At 42.1% G+C, this 19315-nt stretch overlaps 3 protein-coding genes and 1 long non-coding RNA gene across 8 annotated transcripts in view; 2 read left to right on the plus strand and 2 right to left on the minus strand.

Annotated features, from left to right (window-relative positions):
• Positions 1 to 280: 280 nt before the first annotated feature.
• On the plus strand, positions 281 to 2533 carry LOC108927635 (transcription factor 24-like). Its single transcript, XM_029246468.1, has 4 exons — positions 281 to 291; positions 769 to 885; positions 1496 to 1760; positions 2241 to 2533. The coding sequence occupies exons 1-4, from the start codon at positions 281 to 283 to the stop codon at positions 2352 to 2354; spliced, it is 507 nt and encodes a 168-aa protein (XP_029102301.1). The 3' UTR covers positions 2355 to 2533.
• Positions 2534 to 3910: 1377 nt separating this feature from the next.
• On the plus strand, positions 3911 to 5910 carry LOC108927686 (uncharacterized). Its single transcript, XR_001965605.2, has 6 exons — positions 3911 to 3979; positions 4463 to 4550; positions 4766 to 4853; positions 5090 to 5153; positions 5388 to 5457; positions 5683 to 5910. It is a non-coding gene; the product is annotated as an uncharacterized LOC108927686 (long non-coding RNA).
• Positions 5911 to 6487: 577 nt separating this feature from the next.
• On the minus strand, positions 6488 to 14857 carry mcmdc2 (minichromosome maintenance domain containing 2). Its single transcript, XM_018741109.2, has 14 exons — positions 14629 to 14857; positions 14018 to 14148; positions 13878 to 13937; positions 13120 to 13315; positions 11778 to 11900; positions 10499 to 10600; positions 10069 to 10197; positions 9747 to 9984; positions 9152 to 9357; positions 8902 to 9068; positions 8187 to 8357; positions 7738 to 7862; positions 6980 to 7089; positions 6488 to 6699 (listed from the first exon to the last, which is right to left on the minus strand). Exons 1-14 carry the CDS (start codon positions 14762 to 14764, stop codon positions 6533 to 6535), a joined length of 2061 nt encoding a protein of 686 aa, XP_018596625.2. The 5' UTR covers positions 14765 to 14857; the 3' UTR covers positions 6488 to 6532.
• Positions 14858 to 17654: 2797 nt separating this feature from the next.
• LOC108927789 (junctional protein associated with coronary artery disease homolog) overlaps positions 17655 to 19315 on the minus strand; it is a 50530-nt gene continuing 48869 nt past the window's right edge. For all 5 annotated transcript variants that reach the window (XM_018741344.2, XM_018741343.2, XM_018741342.2 and 2 more), the window contains one exon: positions 17655 to 18213. In XM_018741344.2, coding sequence (XP_018596860.2) covers positions 18179 to 18213 — 35 coding nt within the window. In that variant the 3' untranslated portion in view covers positions 17655 to 18178. The remainder of the gene's footprint in view (positions 18214 to 19315) is intronic.

Genomic DNA, 19315 nt, shown 5'->3' on the forward strand with positions numbered 1-19315 from the left:
TTGCGGTGGTCCTCCGAAAGCGAAGCCCCCCAGGAAGCCTGCGAGATGCGGGCTTCGGTCATTAGGGCCGCGAGCTTTCTTAACCTCTCGTGCTTCGCCTCTTAATGAGTGGCCCGGAGCAACTGTGTTACTCCATCCTTAGAAAAACAACGTTTATTAGAGCAGCCCGAGATACACACTTTATGAATAATTCCATTCATGTGCAAACATCTCGGTCTGCGGCCTTTGGAAATTACAGTGATTCATTTGAGTCTCGCAAGAATTTCCTCGATTTGGTCCGATGATTGCAAAGTTTGGCGTTTATTTATTAGCTGTTTCTTATGATTAAACCCGGGTTGGGGGGGAGCGGAGTCCCAGCCACATTACACTGTTTTACACACTTCACATCCGAGGTACCCCGGTTTAGGTTACACACACACAGCGCGTATTTTCATCATTCATAATGAGTTTATCTGGGTACAAACAATTATATTATATTGGTGATTATCTTGTACAAACTAGAGGGGGAACATATTCCACAAATAAGATATTTCATAGTCAGACAGTAACTGCATTAATTTTAATAAGTGCTTCATGAAAGCTCAAAGTTCCATAGTGTGGTTCACATCTATAAAATGCCACTTTTACGCGTCCAACTGCCGCTGCGCTGCGCGCACTTCTTTTAACTGTACTGCAGTGAAAGAGCCTCCGCTTCTTTTTTTCATTATTATTATTCTTTTATTTTTCCATGAGACGAGAGGCTCCGAGACCCGCACATTCATGGCTCAGGTGCGAGCTGCGCACCGTCCCGCGAACCCGCGCTTATAAAGACCCCCTTCGGCGCGAGCGCCAGACCCGCCGCCGCGGCTCGAGCCAAGAGGACGTGAGATCCGCACGTGCCGGCGGGTGGGTTCTGAACGTTCGCGAACCGAAATAATCAGCTCCTACTGAGTGCAGTTCATTCAAAAGAATCGCCCGGTCTTGTTCGACTACAGCCTCTCTTTCTACTTTGTTTCCAGCGTAACTAATTATTAAATTGTTAATTACCCTTTACTAATGGTTTAAAAATCAGCGAGGGTGAGTTGGAAATTGATAGGAAATAGAAAAAAAAAGAAGAAAGTACGTGGTACAAAAAGACAATAAAAAAGCTGTTATGAGTCCTATACAAAACCGAAGGGTGGCTTGGTAATAATAATAATAATAATAATAATAATAATAATGCTGTGTTGTTGATTTAACATTTGCGATGTTATATAATCAGCCTTGCACTTATTTAGCCATTTACACAACAGGGAAATTTTTACTGTATTAACTGAGGGTAACTACCTTGTTCGACAGAGCTACAGCAGCGGGAGGTGGGATTCGAACTGGGACTCTATAAAATAGGTTGCTCGTGACTCGCGCAGGTTCGAGGCTGGCCTCTCCTCCGCATGGATCCCAGAAGCGCCCGGGGGACACCAACGAAGGACCCCCGCGGTGCTGACGGCCGCCCCAGGGGACCCCCCGCGGGACTCAGAGGCCGCCCGGCCGGAGCGAACGCAGCGCGGGAGCGCAGCAGAGTGCAGACCCTGAGACTCGCCTTCCTGGAGCTCCAGAGGACACTGCCCTCGGTGCCGCCGGACACGAAGCTGTCCAAGCTGGACGTGCTGCTGCTGGCCACCACCTACATCGCCCACCTGACCAGGACCCTGCAGGAGGGCGACGTGGGAGGGCAGGGAAGCGCGAGACAGTGCGACGTGCTGCGCTCCGTCAGAGCAGAGGGATACCTGCACCCCGTCAAAGTGTGTATTGCTCCGCACTCTGTCCTTTCATTGCTTTATTATTCTGAGAAAAGTCCCGTGTTAACGGTACGAGCGCCTACTGGACAATGGTATCACACTGTGATAATAATAATAATAATAATAATAATAATATCCGTTTTCATGTTTCATAAATTGTCAAATACTTTCATGACTGAATCTGACCCTTTTTCCTTTACACAGCCACATTTTGTTTGTCTTCAGTAATGGAAAAGTAAAAGTGAATCCGTCATTAATGATGGTTTGCTGGTAATGGTTTGTCTTTAGGTTCTATTTATACAAATGCAATCGGATAAAAACATAACTGTTTGCTGGAAGGAGAACAGTTTGATGTCTTATACAAGGATTTTACTGCTTCAGTACTGACCTGTGCAGAACACCACACAGGGTATAAAACACAGAACTGAGTGGCTCCTTTTATAAGTTGTATCTCATGGTGATTTATCATTTATGTTCTTGCAGAAATGGCCCATGCGAACCAGGCTGTACACTGGGGCTACTGGACAGTTTATGAACAGCTCAGGACAGACCGAGAGCTCGAGCCAAAGCCAATCCTCATCTACACCTCACACATGAACCTTGCACACACCGGACTGTCCTCTCAACTCTCTAATGTGAAATACCATTAAATACCACAGGACTCAAGTAGCTCCTGCAATTTCATTTGGAAGCTGCCGTACATTATTAATAATGTTTCCTCTATGCATGTTTGTACAGTGTAACACATTCAACTGAACTTTATGATGTCTACTTACTATATAACCCAAATGTATTAAAAAAACTATATCATTAATATCACTGGTATAATTTAAATTCACTTCATCAATTCATGGTACAGATTAGCACATGCAATTGTTTTAGACTGAATATGCTCAGTACTGAAATGTCATATACTTTTGAAACATCATTAAGTATCCATAGTGGTTTAGGGTGTTGGTTACTCTGTGAGTTAAAAATTCTTCAGGAACTACTTGATACTTCCATTATTAGTTAGTGTGTGTTTAAAGACTGACCAGTCGGTTATGCACTTAAAACCTTTGCAGTTAGATGCACATGTGTATAACTCAGTATTTGTCATTTGAAAGGAGTGTCCTATCTATAGCGACAGAAAATGATCTCGTGTGCTCTTTATTCATGTGAACAGCTGTACACATCTGTAATGAACTAATGCTTCAGCTGCTGACTTGTCTAACAACGTATTTACCTTTCTTGTGCTAAATCATCATGTATAACAAATGAAAGCAATGTTTTTCATAAGAAAAACAAAATGATATAACACCAAGAGCCTCTAACGTAGCTGCTGAAAGAAATTACAAATTTATTTTGTTCTCATTAATGTTTTAAATATGTCAGATGACACCATATTTGGGGAATGAATAATTCCAAAACGCTTCTAACATACAGAGATTATTTCACAGAGTGGGCCTGTTCTGTGCTTTTCACACTGCCAGAATTGTATTTTAATGAAACCTGGTAGACTCAAGCAAATGCTGAGTGGTTCTTGTGCGAATATATTTCTTTCAGAATGCTCAGTTGTAATTTTGCACTGAAGGTGTCATTTCTGTTGGTAACCTGTTGATTACACTGCCTTAAATGTAAAACATCTACTGTAAAACTGCTGTACTAGTCACTACTAATGTGTATTTATGACACATTGGTATACTGTAGACTACATGGGACCCGTTATGATTAATAATCCCTTAATATAATTGATAACCCCTTAATAAGCACCATAATATAATTTATTACAATGAATGACATTTAATTAATAAGTGAGTTACATTCACTTTTTCAAGTTTTACAGTGTGTCAGAAGAGCAAGAATACACTGAAACTGCAGTTAAAGCCTACTGACAACAAAAGGTATATCTACTGCCCAATATTCCTTCATTGAATTTAAAAAAGAATAACGACTATCTTACTAAAATAAGGCGAAGCATGTGACTCCTTACGTTGATCTTCTGCCCTGCGCTCCGCCACTGCACTGTCCGCGAGGCCAGAGGACACGCTATGCGCATGCGTCAGCGGGTACAACTGGCAAAACCACGCAAGTGCAAAGACGTGTCCAAACCAGGAGAACTGCGCATGCGTCGACGTGCTCGACGTCCTTTTCATCCAATCACTGCAGTTTACCAGTGGAGCAGCATTGCGGAGCTGCACGGTGATCGCTGGCGAGTGTCTTTCACTATGGGAGTGTGTGAGGTACGTGTATCGTTCATGATCGCTGGTTTTTGTAGTTGTGATGTTTTAAAAACGAAAACCAGAATTGACTGTACACTGAAATATTTCTAATCACGTATGGCGAATTTAAAGTCTGCCTTACTATACTACTTCCTTCTGAACTCTGCATTTAGGTAATTATCTTTGAGAAGTGTGCGTCTGTTATGAGTTAACTTATTCCAAGTATAATTGTTAACGGCGTTTTGTGCCGTGGTTGCGGTAAATGTCGATGAACACAGGGATCTAAGAAGTGACAATCAATCATGGCCACGAAGAGAGTGGGGCCACGTGGTGGCTGAAGGGACACGCGCTGCTCTGCTTTATTAAAGACGAACCAGACACGTGCGCGCTCTCTTACTTCACCGGCTTCCGTAGTGTTTGGAAAGGGACGGCGTTTGCCTGCTTGCTTCGTCTTGACTTCCCTAAATCAAAATATAATAAAGTGACAGTTTTTGTTGTTCACAGCTAACCGCTGAGACTAGAGGCTCCTTTTCATTTCCCTCTGAAGTATGGGCGTTTGGGCACAACGTGTTGACCTAGTAGACCTAGTAACGTAAGTAAAGAGCTACGTCGTAATCATGTGAATGTGTCCGATCGCTGTGGCCACGTGCACTGCTGGAACTGCGATGATTATTCACTGCTTTTGCCGTTTACCCATCAGACCACACCGGTGTGCTGACACTGACCTTCTGAGTTCCCAGTAATATTCGCTGTGTGTCTCTTTCACTTTAATCTGGCTGTAGCTCATGTGGCTGCTTTTTCTTTCAGGTCCAGCAGTGATCTGCAAGCAGATGAAGACCAGCAGAGAAGTTATTGCTGCTTACCTGTCAGTCTTATAGTAAATGGCTGATTTAAGGTAACCGTGTGTGTTACTGCTCAATGGGCTGATTTTTTTTTTTTTTTTTTTTCCCCCCCCACCGATGGCTGGAGAAGTGATGATATTCGTGTTTGCCGTTTACCCATCAGACCAAACCATGTGGTGATAGTACAAATATCTGAGACTCCAGTGGTAGCATTAAGAGCACTGTATAAAACCTTTTGATTTGTAGTTAATTCTATTTTTTTTTTCCCCCCCCACTCTTCCCCTATCAGGAGATACAGGCTGAGATCAAGGATGAAGCTCTGAAACTTTCTGGAGTTTGTTTTACACTTTGTGGTAAGCTGAATGTGAGGCTTTTCTGTCAGGGTGCTTTTGTTGACAACTGTCTGTGTTCAGATTTGCACACATGAGTTCTGCTGTTTTGTTAAATTTTTATTTTATTTTAACTTATTACTGAACAACACATGAGCTGAATTGATTACCTGAAGGATCTTGCACTTTAGCACTTTGTTGTTTTTTGTGGCCTTTACCAACTGTGACTTTTTTTTTTAAACATTTTATGTTTCGTAGACAACAAAAACCAGTAGAGTGGAGCAAAGCATCGCACCAGAGGACTGACTGCCGCTGCTTGTTCAACAGGGTGAGTATCTGCACATGCATTTTACATGATCTGTGTTGCTGGAGCTGTGATGATTTCATACTGTTTGCCGTTTACCCAGCAGACCAAATTTGGGATGCTGACACTACAGGTCTGAGTTTCTAGCAACCAGAACACTTATGGTCTTGAATGATGGCCACTATTTTTTAAAATTACATCTCTGAAGTGTCATGAATGCTAAGGTTGTTTTCCTTTTTTGTTTTATAGGATGCGGTGGAAACAAAATGGCATGAAAATTTCTGGTTTAATTGAAGACTTACAAAATTACAGTGGTACTCCTTGAGTTTGTCAGACTAATACAAAATTTTCTTCAGTCAGTACACTCAGTTTAGAATGCATTTAGTAGTAGTTGTATTTTGTTACCCGGGTGGCGGCGGCGCAGTGGGTTGGACCACAGTCCTGCTCTCCGGTAGGTCTGGGGTTCGAGTCCCACTTGGGGTGCCTTGCGACGGACTGGCGTCCCGTCCTGGGTGTGTGCCCTCCCCCTCCGGCCTTGCGCCATGCGTTGCCGGGTTAGGCTCCGGTTCCCCGTGACCCTGTATGGGACGAGTGGTTCTGAAAGTGTGTGTGTGTGTGTGTGTGTGTGTGTGTGTGTGTGTGTGTGTGTGTTACAAGAAATTGTGTAGAAATGTACAGAATTGTGAAAGTATTTTGATGCACAATAAATCCTTTTGTATTTAAATCTGTTTTATTTGTTGGTCTTTAATACGGTCTAAATTACCGGCACAAGTAGACAAAATTGCAACTACAATTATTGCCCACTTTAAGGAAATATTCCCTATCAAACTGCACTTGCACATTCATTCTCTCTATCACCTGGAGTTCAAGTTAAAAGGAAGTTAAAATGGTAAAGCTAGTCCCACAAGTGTATTAAAGTTGTATAATGAGAACAGCTAAAATTCTTATAAATATCCGTTACCTCAAGTTAAATGGTAATTTGTGAACTTGTGTAACGCATTCACCAGTAGCTTCAAATATTCCAGGGTATCGAATGTCCCGTTTGATAGCTGAGGGGAACTACTGCCACCTAGTGGACAGCAGAGGCTTTTTTTTTCGACTATTCCTTAGCGGTGTAACTGGTGCTGTCTGGAGCATAACTGTATACAAACTTCAGGATCTGTTGTTGTAGCTGCTGAAGGGCCACATCCCTCCTATGCAGGGATTCCACATCATGGAGGGCACAGGGAAACAGGGCATCAGGAGGAAGGACAAGCGCAGAAGCACCTGCAACCCCCAGCAAAACTGGGTGCTAGATATTTCTGCCATACCTGCTGACAAGGGTTACCCCTAGAAACACCCCCTTAACCAGTCTGTACATTAGAGCCCATTGAAAACAACTTGAAGATGAGCAATCAAGCTGAAAAGGTAAAGGAAATTAACAGTGCATGTCCACAAAAGACCAGTATGTCCATGGTTTGCTGCTAGTGTGTTTTGTTTAGGAAACAGGAGCATTCCAAAGTCTGAAAATAAATTGAGAGATAGTGCAGTTGCGGAATTAGCTCACCATACTTCAGAGTCAATGTAGCCTCACACAACAACACAGCTAACACAGCATCCTCCTGCAGGACCTTGGTCCTCAGACTCAGTTTGCTGTGTGCCTCCGCCAGCGAGATCCTAGTATCCATGGGTTAGGTTGGGACAGAGAGAAGTATAATTATGGTTAGAGCTATGAACTGAAGAACCGGGGTTCAAATTTTATTGTACCCCTAAGCTGAATGGGTTCAGTACAAATTACTGAGCTGTATAAATGTTATAAATTAATAGCTTAGTGTACAAACCTAAGACTGCAACTGACTTTGGACCAAGGTAAATAATGGATAGACCAGTGCACTCTACACATTGTCTAAGCTAAGTTCAGCTGGTTGTGACTAAACTCAAAACTGTACTGAAATTTCTATTATACTCTCTTCAAATCATATAATTTCTAGAAACAAACCTATTTTAAATGAACTTTAACCAGTCTAAAAAGCCACTTTTTCAAAATGGTTAATATAACTATTAACTGCCTTTTTCAAATCAATTTTATGAAACATTTCCAATGAACTATCAAAATACTCCACCTAGTGGCAGAAAACAGACTGAATTAAAAACATAAAATATTCAAGCGATCACAAATGAGAACCAAGGCCTAATAGTCGTTTCAGTGTTGTTTCTCAACTGTAGAAATAAACTGCATTAGAAAAAAGAAGCAATTTTTAAGCTAGATTCCCCAAATACTGCTGTGGCAGAGTGTGTGTGTAAGAGAAACGCTGCATTGCTTACAGGAGTCTGAGTGATGTGACGGACAGCATGGAGCGAACCCTGCGACTGGCCATGTAGTAACCATGTATCATCTTCTCTGCCTGGGGGCTGAGTTCTACCTGCAGCCCTCTTGCATAAGCAAGGAGCTGGGCCAGGGGTGGGGGTGTAAGTACAAAACATAAAGTCGTTCTGTTCAGTGCATTTGAACAGTGTATAACCCCATGCATTCAGTATTCAGACTGACTGAACATACCCAACTTCATCTGCTAGAAAGAATTCACATTAATCATTATTTCACCATTTAATTATTGCAACTTTATATCTAGTAAGACTTTTTATTTTGCACCATAGGCACAAACATTCATACAGGATGTAAACCTTCAACCTGACTATTTTTCCTTTCTTTACAAACACTGAAACTAGAGATAGTAGGTTCTGTTTAAGAAACCACTTGTGTGTGTGAGATGTACCTCTTGGTAGTCTTGTGTTGTGAACTGCATGCAGGCAGGATACAGGGGTTCCCCAGGTGTGACAGCCTGTCTTAGAGTGTGGATGGTCAGAGGAAACTGATAACGATCACTGCGGCACTGAATCACCAGCCCAAAGGCCTCCGCGATCTGTGCAGGAACCAAGCCCATTTCCTAGACAGAACAAACATCACACATTTGGTAGTGACATATTCAGTGTTTATTTTTTATTTTTTTTTTTTGAAAAACTGGAGGGGGGAAAAAAAAAAATCTATAAAATATTCTGGAAAAGAATTTAATGTCCTTTGATATCTGAGTATGGGGGGGGGGGCGCAGCAGGTTGGACCGGGTCTTGCTTTCCGGTGGGTCTGGGGTTCGAGTCCTGCTTGGGGTGCCTTGTGACGGACTGGCGTCCCGTCCTGGGTGTGACCCCTCCCCCTCCGGCCTTACGCCCTGTGTTGCCGGGTAGGGTCCGGTTCCCCGCGACCCCCTATGGGACAAGCGGTTCAGAAAATGTGTGTGTGTGTGTGTGTGTGTGTGTGTGTGATATCTGAGTATATATTCTTTTAGGATAGCGAGAGATTTTGAAAATTTTCCTTCTATTGATGATATATAAAATACAAAAGTGTTACAAATGCTCAAAAGGCACAGTAGGAACGTTAGATGGCCACTACTATATACTTTGAGACCCTGAAAGTGAAATTGTGTACACACACACCACTGAGCCCACTACACCACTGTTGCCTTTAAAGACTCTCTTGGTAGGAGTGGCAACATCATCTAGAGCCCAGAAGTTGCACTGGATTTGGAACGAGAGCTGTTGGCAGGCATCCTCCCCGTACTTCTTCCCTGGGATGAAAACAGTCGCAGTCCTCGTCTCCAATGCTAGGTGAACAAGAGCAGTGGAGGTCAGCAGCTGAGGTGAAGGCAGACAGGCCCCAGGTGTACAACAATGATGGTTACCACACCTGACTGGAGTGCATCTATCTTATCCTTCCTGTAGATAGCCAAGTCCCCCAGCAGGCAGATGCCCCCACTGGCCAGCAATGCATCACCACCATGGATGTTGGCAGTGCCAGCGCCATGCGCATCTTCAGACAGCGAGGCTTGTATCTCCCTTGTCACTTGGTGTCGTATCCCCCGACTTGCAAGGCCCAGGCCGTAGGTCATCAGCCTGATTGACAGTGAAAAAGAAATCACTTTAACACGATTTTTAAAACCAGGTGAACAAGTTTACAAGCAGGAGCTTCTGGCAACAAAACAAACTTGACAATTTTGTTATGGGAGGGATCCATCAGCTCGTGTTTGCAAGTGTGTTCGACTTCCCCAAATTACTGGCTGCACTACAACACTCCTCCTATCAGCACTTAGTCCCCGTGGCATCGGCAAATTTGTTGCGTAAAAGAGAGTAGGGGGAAAGTGAATGTAAGGATTACACATTCACTGCCCCCTTGCACTGAATAAGAGCATTGTAAATGCTGAACTGAGACAATAAATTCAATGACCAAATGGAGGTGACAGTCACATGGATACATATTTACTGTGCATAAGTTAATGGCACACCTGTCTATGACAAGAGAGTCATTGGTGAGAGCCAGAACATCCAGGTGGTGGAATGGGTGAGCGTCGTCCCCCTCGGTCTGCACCAAGCTCAGCAGCAGACACAGCTTCAAGGTGCTGAAGTATCCAGGTGGAACCACAGGTGACCCAAACATGTTTGACACAACAGCTGAGAACCTCCAAGGTGAGCAGGCAGTGGCTGCCAGCAAGGACCGGAAGTTACCACTGACAATCCCGGAACCTGAGGACAGTAACCGTGACAACTTGCATCACATGAACGAATGCTGGGGACTGCTACTGAGCCACAAACTGCATGAGGAATTACGTTTTGGCCCCCATGGCTGTATGCTGCTGGCCTCTACACTCCAAATGACATGTGGCCATTGGTGAACGTATGCTGGGATCCCCACCACTCTGTACAGCCTGCCAATTTTCATTGAGTTGCACAGTTCATCTAAACATTTGGAAACAAAATTAACTGTTACAAAGCTATTCTTAACATTTCAATTTTCTACACATTTAGATCTATTGAAACAAACACAGCCTACACAATGTCTTAATTGCTATTTATTTTTTTCTACAAGAAAAAATCTGCAAAAAATTCCATGTCTAGACAAAATTCAATTGGACAGACCTGTCCCTAGATACTCTGAGACATTACAGCTACTGAAGTACAATAAAATACTGTTTAAGTAAGGTCATTCTTATGTAGCTAAAGCCTAGGAGTAACCACAAAAGTGGTACTGCAAACCCACCTCTCAGGAACAAGGTCACAGACTGGAACCTCACAGAACAGGGGGGCTGGACACCCAAGACATCCACAGCACTTGCATGAATTACCTCTACCAGCTGCTTGTCTGTTTCAGAAGTAAGAAAAAGGATAGACCGCACAGATGACCCAACTGCAAAACTCTCAATGGACCAGTGGTGACAAAGACCTGCAAAGTGGTCATTGATTTTATCCCATCATTTTCCCTTCTTTATCGGCACACAGTTGACACAATTATTTGGATAATGTTTTCAATAATGAGGTATGAAGTGGAAGATTATCACTCTTTGTACAATGTACTTAGTTAATACTGCTAAGTTATGAAGAAAGTACTAGAAAATGCTTCTATAAATAAAATAGGTGATTACCATCCAAATGTGACATTAAAGTCAGGTTAAAAAGATTGGAATGGCACCAGTCATAAACACAGTCCTTCAGGAATTTAGTTATTTTCCAGTAGAGGCTCTCTATGTACACCGGCCCTACATTTTACAATTTCGACTAAAAGACTTCTTGCGGTTTTTGTTTATAACGCCAAAGCAAAAATGAATAAAAAGTTTAAGACAGACCTTTATCAATTTCTTCTACTTATTATTCATTTACATTTAACTGACACCTTTTCCAAGGCGACTTAATGTGAAACATATCACCAAGCTACTTAAACCATAAACCCATCCACACAACAGAGCAATTTTAACAGTTATGAGCTGTAAACACTGGGGAAGAGAATGGAATTATGCTGGTGTCACACTCTCCTTTTTAGGTGTGCTTAACTGTCATTTGGCAGCTCAGCACATAAAAACAGATGTTTTTCATGTCACTAAACCCTAATTTTAAAAGGAAAAATTAACCGGGGAAATTCTCATATCTTGACAAATGTATGCCATGATTATCACACAAGGAGTCATTATTAGAACAATTGTATCTAAATGTTTCTTAAGTTGCAGTTAGAAAATACTGAGGAACACTAATGAGAAGTCATTATTATTTACATTTTACATTTAGCTGACACTTTTCCCTAAAGTAACTTACAATTTTATAAACAACAAAGTTTTTTAAACACACTTATCTACATACAATTATTTAACTGTTTATACAGTTGAGTCATTTTAACTGGAAAAATTCAGCATTAGTACTTTGCTCAATAGTGCTACAATGGAAGCTGGACTCGATCCCCAATCATTCCATTAGGAGCTGATTACTTCTATTATTACCATGCGACCTGCTCTCTGTTCATACTGATTTATTTTTCTGAGTTCTCCTACCCCCAAGGACCCTGAACTTCACATCCTCTACGAGCGGTGAGGAGCACAGCTTGCAGGTGAAATCACTTCTCACTGTGGCGGACTCCGTAGCCCCTGGGGCATGCACTCGGATGTGGTGAAACCCTGAAGGGGTCAGAACAGGGGAAGCACAATGACAGGTCAATGACAGTAGACCGTTGTTGGCTTGTATACTCTTTGCTATCACATATCTCCTCCCAATCATATAATTAAAAATGTCATGTTATATATCCACAGCAATGCTCTGTACCCTCTTTTTTTAAAGTAAGGGACAAATGAGTATAGTTACAAGTATCTTTTAATTAATAAGACTTGATTAGGCTGTTACAAAATATGGAGCAAATCACATGTAAAGCAGGGCACAGAACTGTTTTAAGGCCACTAATTCAACTGTAAACATAAATGCATTCATTGTCAGTTAATGTCAATGTTATTCATTTTAGAGGAACAAGTAAACATTTAGACACACACACACACTTTCTGAACTGCTTGTCCCATACGGAGTCGCGGGGAGCCGGAGCCAACCCGGCAACGCGGCGTAAGGCCAGAGGGGGAGGGGACACACCCAGGACGGGACGCCAGTCTGTCGCAAGGCATCCCAAGCGGGACTCAAACCCCAGACCCACTGGAGAGCAGGACCCAGTCCAACCCACTGCGCCACTGCGCCCCCCCTAACATCTAGACATATTTATTTAAATACTTATTCTTTTATCAATGCAAACATACCTCTAAAATATCTATATAAATGCAAGGATACATCAGTTCTACAGTCAGAAATCAATTGGCCACTGAAATGAAATAAGAACTCATCTGGAATAAAAGCAACACAGTGGGCTGCTGCTCATGATCAGGGCACAAAAACCCAGCTGAAGAGCATTAAACTCTTGCACAAATATTGACAGATCAGTGCGTAAAATACTGCTATTAGTCTTTCAGTTATTTAAGACATGTCATATTTATGAACTAGCCTGCTATTCTCTTTAACATGCTAATTTGCGACTGTAAATGAAAGAGTGGGCGAAAGATCAAAGCCTCTCTTTCAACTCAGCATCTGGTAGCCATTTTGACCATTTTGGCATCTGGCCCCCTGGCAGTACAGACTCTGCTGATGCTGTGCTCAGTAAACCGTTTGCCGCCAACCACACGGGGTGAAGGATGGAGTTATGAAGTGTTTAAGTGGCAGTCTGCTGGGTGTGTTGGGGAACTGGAACATTACTGGCCACACATGGACAGCTCTGGGGCCACTGCCACTGTGCTTCTCTGAGAGATCATGCAGCATTTTTCAATGTGTCAACATATCTGTCATTCGCTGATGCCAAATTACCTGTGGAGCAGGGGCAGGTGGCCTCTGTGCAGAGGAACCGGGCCCCTTGAGTGTACTTGGTGATACGGGTCATGGCCACCACCAGTCCCTCCACAAGGAGGGGACGCATGGGACCATACCCACGCGGGAACTCACAGAGATCCAGCGAGTACCCGGGGAGTGGTGGCAAGTTCACCAGCCTCAGCACCACATTCACCTTGAACAGGGAGAGAGAAATGCCATGTTACCGTGAAACTGTTGACACCAATCTCAGAATGTGACCGATGCATAAAACTGTGACCAGAGGTTCTTCTTTTCTCCCTATGTTCATATATTACATTTATTCATTTAGCTGATGCTTTTCTCTAAACCATCTCAAACCATTAAGTTACTTAGAGATGCAAAAATATTGGTACCATGCAATTTCTACGAAGAACTCATAATTTTCTAGAAAATCATCTGAAATTTACCGAAATATTTGGTCTTCACAATTCTTTATTTCACCGTTAAGATTACAAAACCTTTTTTTTTTTTTTTTTTTTTTTTTTTTAAAATTCAAAACTTGGGAGAAAGTACCCTTCAAATCTGGGAGGAATGGAGCAGTTTACAAAAGAAGAGCGGGCCAAACTGCAGAGGTGGGGTTCAAACCTGCAACCCAAGTAAGTCCAGAAGCAGTGGCTTTAACCACTACACCATCTGCTGCCCCAATGCATCACCAGACTCTTCCTAACCAAGCTTTACAGCACACTGCCCATCAGAATTTGTATAAGTTGCACTACCTGGTTTTCGGTGTGTATTTTCTTAATCAAGGACAGAGTCTTGATGGCCAGGAAACACACCTAATAAATGAGAAAGAAAATATGAATTCAGCGCCGGACAAGAACAAAAGTAGGTGTTTATAGGGCCTGTGTGAGCTTACGGACTGGAAGAGGGCCGTGGCTTGGAGGGGACGGTGCAGGACACAGTCCCCCAGCCGGGCATCCGTGTCCATCACCTCGGAGGGTCTCACACTCACACAGAAGCGGCATATGGCCTCGGTCTGCTGGGAGCCTATGAACAGGTGAGCATTACTGAAGAAATTCATAAAATAAGACACTACTGCCTTTGAGTTTGAAAACAGAAGAAACACAACAAGCACCTGACTCTCTCCTGCCGGCAGTACAGGAACAGCTGCCTGAAGCTCAAGTGCCACACATTTGAGTTCGATAAAAACATTATTTATGTGGGTTTAGAGGTCGCTAACTGGCCTGTTTGTTGCAATAATAATAATAATAATAATAATAATAATAATAATGATGATGATGATGTACTAAGTAACTGGATGATCGGATTGGTTGGTTAACTCGTGAAACTAGTTTTCTTGAAGAAATACTACTAGCAAGAAGAAGAAGTGTAGCTAAAAGTGAGACAAAAGGTTCTCTAACATACAATATTAAACATTAATTATATGGAAAAAAAAAAAAAACACGTCAAAAATCGACTTTGTGGCTTTTTATATGCGTTAGCGGACTGAAGACGAACCCGCCTCACCGCCGAAAGCCTCACAGTCCCGGACGAGGCGCGCTAGTCCTCCGCTCCTGTCCAAGTACGAGATGACCGCCTCCTTCATCTCCATGGTCTCCCTCATCATCTCCATGTCCACCTCCGTCTCCGCAAAGCCCGCCATAATCTCCACACGGACTCCTTCCTTCACGCCTCGCCCTCCCCGCTCCTGTACCAGCGCGAGGCCTCTCCCGCGCGCTCCTCGTCAAGCCAGGCTCCCGACTGGTCTCCAAAATAAATTAAAAAAAAAAAAAATAATAATAAAAGAACACTTTAATATTTTGTAAAATAAATCAGTTAAATTAAAATACCACAAATAATTCGGTAGAAATATATCAGACTTCAACAGTGGCGAAAGGGGAACGAAGAACTTGGATTTTTGGCTTGAGGCGAAATGCCATGCCATCCGATCCCATAGCATCATGGGTACTTTTCTGTAATGGGCGGTTGACTTAAACTGAAGATTTTTGGCTCGAATCCCGCTCCTGCTGTAGTGCCCAAATTGATCCAGGCACTTGACTTAAACCCGAATCGGTACAGTGAGAACACCTTTGCTGTATAAATGGATAAATCGCTATGAAGTCGCACATTCTCTCCCAGAGAAAGAGAGTGCGCGCTTGGGTTTCCTCCGGGTCTCCGGTTCCCTCAAACGGTCCAAATTAAGACACGTAGTTGATGCAAAATCTAAATTGCTTTTAATTCCTGTGTGTCTGAGGAAATGAGTGTGTGTGTGACTGCCTTTAGTGGCCTGATGTTTCGTGCAGGATGTGCCCTGCCAACCAGGGATAGGCTCCGCACCGCAGCGACCCCGACTCGGAATAAACGGTCGCACGTCAACGTGTACTAACTGATGATCAAGTTTAAAAATCATCTTGGACCAAGGCGCCCGGGTGAATAACGTAATAAAATAGTAATGTGGACATTCTGCACTACAGGTAAAGGAAATAAATACCAATATTTTTCACTTTGAACAAAAAATTAATAAATTGCCCAGCGGGAAGCTCAAGCTGCGGGTGTTCACGCTTTACGACACTTACAAAGGCAAGAAAAAGGATAAAACAAAAAGTTCATGCACAGATTTTATTTATGAATAGTCCGCAGTAATATACAATAAAAGCACACTCATACAACTGTATGTTATGGTCATTTTCATGTCATAAATACAAAGGTTGAGAAGTGCCTTGAAGGGAAAAAAAGAGTTCCGTTTCAAAATACTCTAAAAAATAGCTTGTTTTGATTTAAATACTTGGCTTAGTTGTTTAAAATAAAAATACGCAATATGAAAGATAATGTAGAGTGGAGTACCAAATGCAGTTATTTGCAAAACATTTCCCCCTTTTTTCACTCGTTTAATTTCATGCAAGGAAAGCAACACCTGTGTACAAAAAAGCATTTCAGATTTCATATGAAAATAGAAAATATTACAACACGATGTGCATAATTATTCATGTTGCACTTAACCGGCAATATAAAAGATTAATGACAGCTAGTTACAAGAGTCCACCTGGTGCTCCAACAAGGGCCTGGGAGAACTTCATGGACAGTTTGACAGGTTTAGTGCTGCTCTGCACAGCACTGGAAAGAAGATTCCTGGACATCTGGGTTCCTGGACTTCAGACAGTATTTTTAAACTCATATCCACAATCTAGGTTTTCAAAAAATATGACATTATGACACCGCTATGGCATCAAAGGAGTTACAGACCGCTGGGAATAAGGTCACCGCTACTGTACCTAGAGCTCCTCGCCTTTCGGTGGGACTTGGAAATTAAGCCAAACATTTTCATTGAGAAAATTTGCAAGTTTTCTCTGATCCACTTTGTACACAACATCAAAAAAGTAATTATTCCGAAGAAAAACTCATGGACTTTGACACGCACAAAAAAAAACACACACCTTTTTATTGCTATCATTCTGTCTTGAACACTTGAATACTTAGTTGCTGTAAAAATGTGCTGATTGAAACTGCAGTCTCACAGCCTTGCATTTAGTACGATGTTACATTGGTGCTTGTTAATAACGTAAAACGTTGTTCGAGTAGCATTTGATCCTGCTTAATAACTGACAGTGCGCAAAACTAGAGGCTAAGACGTAATAAATGTATGACTCTGTGAAATATATCCCAGTAATACCATGAGAAGCAAAAATATGAACATACCATGTGTGTCTAATTATTTTCATATTATACAATATGGTTTATTGCCCAAGTCTGCTTTCATTTATGCAAAAGCTTCTTATGCCTCTTAGATAAAACGTATTACCAAACGACCATCCATAGTATTATTAATATTCCAAGTTTTGCAAGTCTGCTATTTGGATTAATATATTTAAGTTCAGCTGCTAGCCATAAATTTCACAAGCAGAACAGTGCATTCAAGGCACACGCCATTCATTATTTGCATTGCCCTTTAATGTTTCATTCTTTGAAAGCACTACTTTAGACAGTTTTATAGATTCTATCATAATCACCAGGCATACCATACTTAAACCTTAATGAACATCGGCAAATAAAACATGGTTAAATACAAAGTACTTGTAATGTAATGAAAATATACTTTATTTTGTACATTAAGCAGATTGATTTTATGAATAACAAAAAAATAAATATTTTGTGAAATAAAAACTTCAGTACATGTTTTTGATGTTTACGATAGAATGAACGCGCATGTACACACAGAAACACACACGCATACATAGACAAACACACAGACGCGCACAGACAATCATGAAAAAGAATTAAAGCAAGAATGTGTTAAAAATCAATTCCTGCCGCTGGCTTCCTGTTGCTGGAAGCAACCGTGGAAAGCATTGTACTGTACAACAATATTGCTGTTTCTGGTACAAAAGTACCAGTGATCTTAACCTGATCAGGCGTTTCGCTGTACATCTTTCAGCTACAAAATCAATCCCAAAAAAATGCAGGTCTGATAGCTTAATCAAACATTTTACGGTTTAAAAGTCTGAATTGTTTATCACAGAAAAAACCATTACATTTATTTATAACTGACTGATGGTTAGGTGTGCTAAAAATAAATGTTTTTTTTTTTTTTTATAAACTTCTAATAAACCTCTAGCTTCTTAACTATGTAGATTTGGTGTCGATTGTAGCGGAACAGGCTATACTTTTCTTTTTCCTCTCATTTCTGTTTTGTTAGCGATACACAAGCTATTACATTCTCATCTTAACAGCTACCCCCTCACTGAAGCATGAATGCACGAACACTGACCGCTCTCTACTAAATATTTATCAAAAAGAAGCTGCTTGTTGCACATTACAGGATTGCATAACGTTGAAAAGCATTTGGAGAAAAGGTGGATCGTGGAAAGGATACGTAGACATGAGAGAAGCGGACCCCCCAAGGGCCCCGCCCCTTTGGCAGTAGAACAGCGTTAAGTGCAACGCCGGATGATGGTGTAAACAATGCTTTGTGTCAAGAAGAAGGCCATTTCCGTGGAACTGGGATGAGATGAAGGCGTCATTGTGAGCAGCCTGGTCACAGTGTCGGAGCTGATATCAGAACGGAGACGATGATCCGAGTTTACACTCTTTCCACCTGGGTAGGATCGTAGGAATCTGGAAAGCAAAAAGTAAATGTCCGTAACTTTGCACATGTTCTTCTAACGCTCTGTTAAGAAACATAGCTGACCTGCCTAAGGGGTCTAAAATGAGAATAGACCTGATTTAAGGCACAACTGCAATCTGTTTTACGAAAGGTAGAAATTGTGTCTTGCAGAAATTCTTTTGGGGGATGTGGTGGTACAGTGGGTTGGACCTCATCCCACTCTCCGGTGGGTCTGGGGTTCAAGTCCCGCCTCGGGTGCATTGTGATGGACTGGCGTCCCGTCCTGGGTGTGTCCCCTCAGGCCCTGTGCCCGGTGTTGCCAGGTTAGGCTCCGGCTCGTCGGAACTCCCACTTGGGGCAAGCGGTTTCAGACCGTGTGTGTGTGTGTGTGTGTGTGTGTGTGTGTGTGTGTGTGAGAGAAATTCTTTCTTGAGAAAGGATTTTTCCTCAAAAGGCCTTGCCCACTGAAGCCACGCCCAGTTTTCCATCAAAAGGCCACATCCACTGAATCAGGTACCACCCTGGTATTATACACTGTTCCCCTCACAAATCCAAAGGAGCTAAACAGCAGCCAACTGTCCCAGTATTTTGTCACAAGTGTGAACTGTTGATCTTAAAGGGTAATAAAGTGTCTCCTTTCCTGTAATTTTTCCAAAATGTATTAACTTTTTAAAAGGTACATTTCATACATACAGTATTTATAATACTTATTCATTCATTTCATGGTAATTTTAACAAATCAAACAAAAGACAAGCGTTCCTCTTTCTGGGTAAACTGTTTAATCCCGCCACAAAAAAGCAGCCCACATAGTAACTACAAAAAAATCTCTGTTTACCACTCCCTGAAACATTGTTTCCACAGTGTCAGTTCCTGGCTCCATCCAGTCTCCTTGCATCAAAAGTCAAGGTTCTCAGCTTTTCCATTGTTTCACTGTTTCTCTTGTATGCTATTCGTGGCTCAATTCATATCTTGCTCTGTAAGCCTAGTCAGCTTCCAACATTGCAGCTGTGTGCTCAGTGCTCTGAGTTTTTACCTTGAAAAACTAAAGTCGCTACAGAGATCGACTTGATCAAATGCTTAATTATCGATCAACATGTCGCGTCCATGAAATG

The sequence above is a fragment of the Scleropages formosus genome, chromosome 19 (assembly GCF_900964775.1).
Source record: "Scleropages formosus chromosome 19, fSclFor1.1, whole genome shotgun sequence".
Classification (NCBI taxonomy): Eukaryota; Metazoa; Chordata; class Actinopteri; order Osteoglossiformes; family Osteoglossidae; genus Scleropages; species Scleropages formosus.

Coding starts and splice junctions, on each gene's coding strand:
- LOC108927635 (XM_029246468.1), top strand. Junction 886..1,495: donor AGATCCGCACGTGCCGGCGG/GTGGGTTCTGAA, acceptor CGCGGGACTCAG/AGGCCGCCCGGCCGGAGCGA. Junction 1,761..2,240: donor GATACCTGCACCCCGTCAAA/GTGTGTATTGCT, acceptor ATGTTCTTGCAG/AAATGGCCCATGCGAACCAG.
- mcmdc2 (XM_018741109.2), bottom strand. CDS start 14,764: ATGGCGGGCTTTGCGGAGACGGAGGTGGACATGGAGATGATGAGGGAG. Junction 14,149..14,628: donor GGACTGTGAGGCTTTCGGCG/GTGAGGCGGGTT, acceptor ACCTGTTCATAG/GCTCCCAGCAGACCGAGGCC. Junction 10,601..11,777: donor GAAGTTCAGGGTCCTTGGGG/GTAGGAGAACTC, acceptor CTTCTGAAACAG/ACAAGCAGCTGGTAGAGGTA.